This window comes from Lolium rigidum, chromosome 1 (assembly GCF_022539505.1).
Source record: "Lolium rigidum isolate FL_2022 chromosome 1, APGP_CSIRO_Lrig_0.1, whole genome shotgun sequence".
Taxonomy (NCBI): domain Eukaryota; kingdom Viridiplantae; phylum Streptophyta; class Magnoliopsida; order Poales; family Poaceae; genus Lolium; species Lolium rigidum.
The window spans coordinates 119845958-119855271 of NC_061508.1; the positions used below are offsets into that span (position 1 = coordinate 119845958).

The 9314-nt window shown below is 41.4% G+C and overlaps 1 protein-coding gene across 1 annotated transcript; it reads right to left on the reverse strand.

Annotated features, from left to right (window-relative positions):
- Positions 1-445: 445 nt before the first annotated feature.
- Positions 446-4255, reverse strand: LOC124681210 (mediator of RNA polymerase II transcription subunit 15a-like). The gene is made up of 3 exons (XM_047216153.1): positions 4064-4255; positions 2740-2848; positions 446-591 (listed from the first exon to the last, which is right to left on the reverse strand). Exons 1-3 carry the CDS (start codon positions 4214-4216, stop codon positions 587-589), a joined length of 267 nt encoding a protein of 88 aa, XP_047072109.1. The 5' UTR covers positions 4217-4255; the 3' UTR covers positions 446-586.
- Between the last annotated feature and the right edge of the window lie 5059 nt (positions 4256-9314).

Consider the following 9314-nt stretch of genomic DNA (forward strand, 5'->3'; position numbering starts at 1 on the left):
TTGGGGCCTAAACGTTAGGCCATATGGTCGGGCCGGCGGTATGTTTGCATCAGGCTTTGTTAGCTCTAGCTCATAGCCCGCCAGCCCAAAGAATGCCCAAGTACAACCGCAACTGCAAGTCCTCCACCACCGCTCTCCACCACACATATAAAGAAAAAAATTGAGGAACCATGGCAACGACGGGCATTCAACTAGTATATATTTTTTAATTCTCACAAAAAGATGGAGGCAAAATGGAAGTAATCATCTTATCTTAATGTTTCTACACTAGAAACTGATTTGAGCTACGGTAAAGTTTACGGAAACTTCACGAAAGCTAGACAATGAGCACAAGAATTACAATGGCGACGACAGATAGCAGCAGCCACCCTTGGCGCACTTGTTCAGAACCGCAAGCCTCTTTTGCAGACTCTGAATGAGAACGGTTTCGTGTTAAAATTCAATTTGTGCAAAGCTTGAAACTATTAACATCAAAGAGTGATGCAACTACTTTTAAGGTCCAAGTAAGGCAGAGAAAAAAAAAGGGTTTGAAATACAGCCTGGAGAAGCGAGTTTGTACCATCAACATGATCTTCTAAGACTTAAGTCATCCTGCAATACCAAGATAGCGCAGTAATTATGCAGTCTAAAGAACAATACACATGTGGCATTGCAGTAATAACAAACTAACAATCAGTCTTGTATTCAGATCAAGTTTAACACATGCATAGTGAGGACACAACAAGAAGATAGACATAAGAACAATGAGGAAAATAAGTGCATACCATGGATCTACAAAGTACTTGTGAAAGTTTAGTATGTAATATTCGCACTTAACATTGTTTCTGTCATACAAACAGAAAAAATAACGTGAAATAATATTTTATTGAACCAACAGGTTGGACCACTGAACTTAGGCACTTACCATGACAATAACCACAATGGGTTCAATAACTACGGGTACCTGACACATACTTCCTCAGTTATGATTTAGTCTATATTTTTTTTAAAGTTATGATTTAGTATACTTAAAATATGTGAATAACCAATCTAAACTACATTAAAAATAACAACATCTAATAAAAAGCAAAATTACTTTGTTTTCAGTGTAGTTGTTGACTAAACGTTAAAATGTAAATTATTTCATAACAAATTTAGGAGCTAGAATGTAAACTATTTCAGAACAAAGAGAGTAAGATAGAGGCAAATTTCTTATACATGGTGCCGGAGTTGGTGGACGTTGATTTAATGCAATAAAGAACATTATCTCAGCACAATTTTTTTTTGAAACTTTACTGTAGGGCAAAAGCTCCACAACCTCTTACTAAAAACGGAACCAGAGGTTCCTCCAATACAAAAGAAGTAAAATAGGAATACTACTCTAAATGTATAACATCAGAAGAAGAAAAAACTATACAAGATTCTGCCAAAAACTAATGAAAGGCTATGAACCAATGCCATGAGTTTGTCTTTGTGATCTGGCTTAAACCGATGAGCATGAAGTGATACATCATGGATAAAATTGTAATGCCAAGTCTCAAATGTTGGTTGGAACAGCACTTATATGTGCAACAAATCAGTTTGCGTCTTGCATCACATCACAGCGGAGGTAATACTCATAATAAGTTTTTTTTTTGAACAATAAATACTCATAATAAGTTAATAACACGACACAACGAGTAGAGGTAAAATGCTCGGTTGCCTGTGTATTTGTGGTTCAACTAATTTTATCGGGTAATCCTATTTGATGATCTCAGATATTCCACAAAAAAATATCGAATAATCCATATCAATCGGATATTATCAATATCGTATCTATCGGATAAATGCTTGACCAATATCCACATCCGCATCCATATTCGGCAGATTTTAGAAGTGCTTATCATATCCTCAAAATGGATGCGGATCTAGAGCGGAAATTATCCGTACCATTTACAACCTTCCAGAACATAACACAAAGTTATACTCCCTCCTGCCCATATTATGTTGCGCATAATTTTCCGTGCAAGTCAAACTTTGAATAAGAATATAGATAATAATACGAAGATTTAATATACCAAATGCATATAATATAAACTATATTTTATACCAATTCTAAAAATATTAGTTTTTTATTGTATATGTTTATAATTTTATTAATACACGTGGTCAAACATCACAAAATTTGACTTTGACCAAACTTTGTATGCATAATTTGGGCAGGAGGGAGCTGTAGCTTGCCCATATCTTCTCTGAATCATATCTTTGGTGTTAAATCGGTCACTCAGAAGCAGCCATGCAAACATCTTTATTTTCTCTTTTGCAAATACATCTTTATTTTCATAATACATTTGCTTTGCCAAATCCACTTGAACTAAGGATCAACCTGAATGTGATCAACTGATCATATAAAGAGGTGCAATACTTATGTGCTTTGTAAACCCCAGATGAGCATTTCCATTCATCATGTCCAACATCCAACATATCTAACTCATCATGCTAGGTCTGAAGCAGCACAAAATCATCATGTGCTCTGGATGAAAGAGGTAAACAAAATTCTTTGCTCTATCATTAAGCATGATCATATCTTTTAATGAAATTTTTTCATCTCTTGCAAAAGAAAAAAAAAGCATAGCAAATCTTTGGCACAAAGGAACTCGAGAACCATCCACTTCCCATTCATCAGACCGAAACAATACAGTTTATCCACTCTTTACAATACAAAAATTGCCATCCAGGCAATGATGGTAAAATGTGCAACACTCAGTTTACTGTATGTACCTTGATTGGGGTTGTATTGATTTGGATTCAGTTGAGCATTTGCAGGAGCTGGTTGTGTCTTCATTTCCATAGAGAGCATTTTCAACGAAATCTTCCTCATATAATCAGGCTGAGTAATACAAATAAAAAAAATATAAAGTTTTGTAGAAAAATACTAATAGAGTAATAGTGGCTAGCAACCAACGGTTCTGGTGTGATTAGCAGCTTAGAACAGTCAAGAAGGTGCTTCAGCTTTTATTTGAATCATAATCATAAAAAAACAATCATGTAAGCAGAAAACACATGCAAATAATAAGGGATATGAACAGAAAATCCAAATCAAGATAGTGACAGTGAGTCAGCAATATGATGAAGACCGCTCCAACACGAAAAAGAATTGTTCTGCCAGAAATAAGGTCAGATGGCTAGAAATTCCTAATAGAAACAATGATATGGTACACTGCAGCATATATAATCCATTTGTTTTTGTTTTTAATCAGACTGGAGTAGATGCAATTAAATGTTAAGCCCTTTCAAACAGAGGGAAGAAGAGATTAAGGTCTTGTTTTCTCGTGGTCCGAGATAAATGATTTTATATCATCGCGTATCACATGGACTTGGGTAGTTCTACTTCACATATAACAATTTAGGATACATGGACATGTGGCATACAAACATGAATTGGAAAGTGACTGACTTAAGCAACTCAAGGTGCAACTCTACAAGGTGCAACTCTACAAGATTCAAAACCGCTTCGCTCCCAAGAGCTTAACCTCCCGCTCAGGCCTGAAACGAAGCGGTATGCCACCGCTTCGCTCTAATCACCGCTTAAGCGCGCCTGAGCGTACGCTTTTTTGAACGTTGTCAAAACGTGATCGATAAAAACCAAGATGATCAGCTCTTGGGCTAACATTTATGTAACATAACAGAATAGATTAAAAACATGCTAGCTTATTTACATACTATTTGTATGTATACCAAGTGTGAAAATGCTAAAATAGCTGGGATGTGCTCCAAATGGTTTAAATGTGGGCGTTGGCGCACCCATGGCCCCTACTCAAGTCACGGCACCACTGAAAATTTTGTATTTGTTCCCAAGCATGAGAAAATAAGGACATGTTCCCAAGAGAATGTAAAGAAAATGTTGGCAGCTCGAGAGCATAAAAAATCGACTCAAGGCCCCTCAATAAAAAGAGAAACTTCTCAAGTACTTAAACATGGCATAAAAAAACTTCAGCAGTAATGGACACAGTTCTGCTCTATTATTAGCCCATAAACCCTGTTTGACCCTGCATAGCTAAGAGTTTGTGCTCTGGCGAAAGGTAGCAAAGATAGGTTAAATTACCTGGCTGGTTGCTGCTGTGTAGATCCTCTCTTCGAATCGCACCGAAATTTTATAAAGTTCATCCATTTCATCTGGCTTTGTCATTGGTAGATACTTCTGCAAAGTTTTGAGTCTACATGTATAACGCAAAATGTGAATAAATTGAGGATGCATTGCTTTTAATGGTTGTGTGCACTAAAATATGTGGGATCTGAGGTGTCAGGTGGAACAAGTACTAGGAAGAGCAGCCAATTGGGGTAGACCTCCAGAATGAACCATATACTTGTTCAATTCATGTAAACATAAGCAAGTCGTGATTTTCGTTGTGCTTAGACCAAGGAGGTGCTGCGTGGGCTGATTTAGTCATGACTTGTGAACAGTGGTCATGTGAGCAATATCCCTTGGGGAAGCATACCTAAACCACAACAAAATTGCATCCTAGCACAGTATTAATAAGATGGTTTCCTCTACTAGATCAAACGTTGTAATACTGAAAATTGGTGTATGCCGTTACAAATTTGCACCTCTTGGTCAATAAATTTGTGTCAAAATTACTAAAGTATTAGTATGGATATAAAGCAGGTGCAGTATACAAGTTGATTACTGAATCCCCCCCAGTATGAAATGCGTTGTGTGTAGATCGACAAGGAATCTGTTGCTGCCGCAACCGATATGGCTAGATCAAAGACTATCAGATCGATCGAGTGACAAAAATTGACAGGAACGCACGCTGGACCGAATTAATATGATTAGAGGGACACAGGAAAGCAAATCAAATCCTTACATCCTATTGGCGATCCTGCTGCGCGCCTCGGGATGGAGCTGAGCGCGCCAGTCATCTCCGGCGGCGGCGGGGGCGTTTCGGTCAACGCCAGCGGGGGGGTTGGACACCTGCAGGGGCTGGGCGTCCATAGTGCGGATCAGCGATTCGTGTACACTGGTTAGGTCTCCGAGTGGACGGAGATGGAGGTGCCTGCGCTGCGCCCGCCTCCGCCTGCCTTCGTAGAATGTTCAAACAAGACGACGGCGACGACGAGGAGGAGAGAAACTCCGCGGCTGCCCCCAGGGGTCGGTCAAAGTTTGAAAGATCGCCTATTTTGCAGGTTGCGAGCGAGGTTTAGAGCATGCCCCGTCTTTTAAGAGCATCTCTAGCAGAGCATGTAAAAGTGCAAACCAAAAAATTTGAGTTCAGTCTTCTAAAAACGTGTTTATAGATCGCAAAACGGCTAACACAGAACATACCTATAAACTAGAACTAAAAAATGGAATCTTCGAAAATCATCATTTTCTTTCCAAAAATTATCTGCGTCGCTGCCTAGATCTCCCCGCGCAGGCCGACGGCCACACTCCAGCTGCAGCCGGGAGCTTGGAGATCAGACGAGAACGGTCCCGTACAGGCAAGGTCCGGGCGGCTCGGCCGGACACGGCCGGAATTGCTGCTACGGCTTGGCCGTAATAGCTGCTACTACTTGGCGTGATTGCTCGATCGATGCTGCCGAGTAAGGGTGTCAAGTGGGATCCCACTTTTGTCCCACTTGTAGTATAATTTCACTTTTTTAGTACAAATTTTGACATCAAAATTTGAACTACATAGTACAAAATGACATCCCACTGGGATCCCACCTTGACACCCTACTGCCGAGGATTGGTGCTCTTGGCCGCGCATGCAGCTGCTTGCTGCTCCTGCTTGGCCACGCACGCCCGCGCGCGCTAGCTGCTCATGCTTGGCCGCGCCCGCGGCGCATGCCACCGCGCTGCTGCGCAGCCTGTCCGCCACCACGCCGCGCCATAGCATGCTGTGTACGCTCGCCGCACGTCTTGTCTGCAGCCTCAAGCTTGGTCGTCGTCGCAAAATTTTAGCAAAGCAGCCAGAAATCGGTGGCTCGAGGCGATTGTACGGACGGCGGCGCCGGAGAAGTCCGTTTAGTTTTTGGCCTGTAAACCACCCTTTGAACTGTATTAGTAGGGCTCGAGTCTAAAAAATTTTGTCCCCTGAAAAAGCTTTTCGGGCCGAACGACGAGTTCAGTCTCTGTTTTGCGCCACTTTCAACCCGAACTCGTAAATCGGCCGGAAAAATACCGTTCCGGCATGATTTACGGGCTTTGTTAGAGATGCTCTAAGGGCATCTCCAACCACCCATTCCGCGCCCGCGCGTCCGGATGGGTTTAACTGGATAATAACGTGGCCCAACGCGGCCACTCACCGTAAATGCTGATGGCCGCGCCGTCCGAAACGACGCAAACCCAGCTCAAATCTGGGCTAGGTTTGCGTGGTCGCGGATGGAAGGCGGCGTCCGGCCGCGTCTGGATGCTCGCCTGCTCGTCTCCATTGGGCCCACCTGTCGGTGACCACGGCGGCTTATTAAATGTGGACTGGAGAGATCTGTCCCTCCAGTCCACTCCCCACTCCACTGTCCACTCTCTCGACGCGCAGCCGCCGCCATGGCCCCGAAGCGACGTTTCGCTCCCGGAGCCAACGACGGGGAGGCCAGCAGCAACCGCTGTTCTCCGCCGGCGCTGCGGGCCGGAGGAAACCGCGCCGGTCTCCACATCGAAGAGGCCGCCCGCGGCGGCGCAACATTGGCGCAACCGGAGAGTAGGTGAAGTTAAAATTTAAACTCGAGCTTATTGAATCTGACATGAGAGAATTTCAAGCATAAAAATACTGAGGTCCTTTACTCTCTTCTTGCCATTGATTTTTATATAATGCATGAACTAATATGTACTCCGTATGTGTGTGATTGGTCATTACACATTACTGATATCATGCAAGCTATTGATGTAACATTTTATGATAACTACCTGAGGATTCACTTTCATCACTGAAGACCATGCTGAGAGAGAGCCTTTGGTACTAAATAAGACCATGATCGGCTGATCGCCACTACTGGCTTCATATATATGCCGTTAGCCACTGATTACTCACGGACTTTCAAATACCAGGAAAATACAGTCTGTCTTTTATCATGTGATGTAACTTTAGCTATCACACTGAGCCCATAATAGCTAATGATATTTAAATAAAGCAGACTGCTGCTCCATTGGTATCTCCGGATTGCTAACATCTAAATCATCTTTTCATAAATACATGTCGTTCTAAAATGAGCGCAGTTAAACTAGGTAATAAAATTCATACTATTACGTTGGCCATAACACTACAGGAATGGGAGACTACGCCGAGGGCCAGCCTATACACCGATGGCCAAAAGTTGGGCCGTCGGCGTATGGCCTGGCCAGGCCAGCCTGCAGTTCGACCCTCGGCGTAGCCCTCTGCATATGTTTGGCCCTAGGCGCAGACCTCGCTACGCCGACGGCCACCCTCGGCGTAGGCTATTTTTCAAATTTGTCTACTTTTGTAAAAATCATAACTAATTCATATGATGTCAGAAAAATGCGTATAAGGTATCAAAATGTTCAGAAAAACATCCTCTATCCATTTATGTCAAAATCATGCATATTTGAATCATGTACAGTACCATGTTAACATACTAACAATTCAAACACTTTCTTATATGTCCTCGGGTTCCCGTTTTGGCCAGATGACAATTTAAACGAAGTCAGAAAATTTCGCGGAGCCGCATGGCGTCATTTTATGTGTCCTAGTAACCACTCCAAAAGTCGGAATTAGGATACGGCAATTATTTGGAAAACCCTTCACAGACAGGGCTATCAAGTCCGGAGTTCTATGACTCTTAGGGGAAATGTGTAGAAAACGGCCCGTGACACCACATAGTTTGTCGGAACGAGGCCATATTTAGCACGTGTGGGGTCCCTGGGATGGGAAGCAAGGACCCGGGAGCGGATATTCAATCCGACCCATGGGCGATGGTTTTTTCATCTTCGGGGTGCCAAAACGGTTTTTTTTAAGCAGCTACATGGGGCGCACTTTAGTATTGCGCGAGACCTCCGCGTAGTGGTAGGACACCGACTTCGCACCATATATCACATGTCATATGTGCGTGCTAGTTATCTGGAAACATGCGGTTTCCTGCGTTGTCCGGCTAAATTTGCTGGAAACTGACCGGATTTAAACTAGGGGTACACTTTCTGTCGCTCAGTAATTTTTAGGTTCAAATGATGATATGGATGTTATATTTATATTCCTCTCATTTTTATGATCGATTTAGACATATTATTTGTGGAATTTTGATTTTTCAATTTAAAGATATTGATTATTCCATATTAAATAGAAAGAAGACCAAAAAAATCATTTTATTATTATTTGAATTCAATATTATTATTACTTATATATTCATTGTTGTTTACTTAAGTAATTATTTGGAATTCAAAAATAAAGAGGTGTGACATCACAATCCAAGGGTTAATAGGGTTGATATGTTATTATTATCAGCAAGGTGTCAATTCTGTAATGGAAACTCACTCGAATGAAACCAAGAAGTTAAGCGTGCTGAGCCTGGAGTAGTGTGTGAGGATGGGTGACCGACTGAGAAGTTTAACCATGATTGTAATTTGACCTAAGATTAAGTATACTTATAGAGTTAAAAGTGTCTTAGTGAAAGATAAACAAGTAAAAAAAGAAAAAAAGAAAAAAAGGGAAAAAAGAAAATAATGGTGTAAAATAAATTAAAATTTGAGAAAAATTAAAACTATATGCCAAGGGTTTTGCCGTCGGCATAGCCAAAAATGATTTCTTTTTTCGAGTTTTTTTTCGATTTTTTTTTTTTGAAAATGAAAATTTGATTTTTTTTTTAAAATTTGTATGCCGACAGTTTTACCGTCGGCGTAGCGTCCTATGCCGAGGGCCAGGCTACGCCGACAGCAATAATGACTCTGCCGAGGGAGGTTGCCGCCGAGGAGATATGCCGAGGGCGGCCCTCGGCGTAGCCTATACCGAGGGCCAAAACAGGCTACGCCGAGGGTTCCCGGTCCTCAGCATATCGCCCCATTTTTGTAGTGTAATGTTTTCCATAGTATTGTAATTTTACAAATATTGATCAATATATTTGTGTGAAAATCAATGGTCAAAATTGCATGTTGAAGAAAATGCTGCTGCTAAAATGATTTGTATTTCTCAAGGATGAAGTCCTACACTTGAATAGTTCTTAGCTATATTAGTGCTATATACAGGAATAATGACACACTTGAATAATTCTTAGCTATATCCGTATGATGTTATATATGCTTCGACGAAGCACGAGAAGTCATGTTGTAACATTTATCATATCGCACACTTGAGTTTGCATATACTCATTCCATATATTGCCATGTTTGTATTTTACCGACATTTTCCAAATTAAGAGTGGTCATACGT

What these genes read in the sequence shown, in the direction of transcription:
- LOC124681210 (XM_047216153.1), bottom strand. Translation starts at nt 4,216, where the DNA reads ATGCATCCTCAATTTATTCACATTTTGCGTTATACATGTAGACTCAAA. An exon ending in ACACAGCAGCAACCAGCCAG is followed by an intron (nt 2,849 to 4,063) that starts GTAATTTAACCT and finishes TGTATTACTCAG; the next exon opens with CCTGATTATATGAGGAAGAT.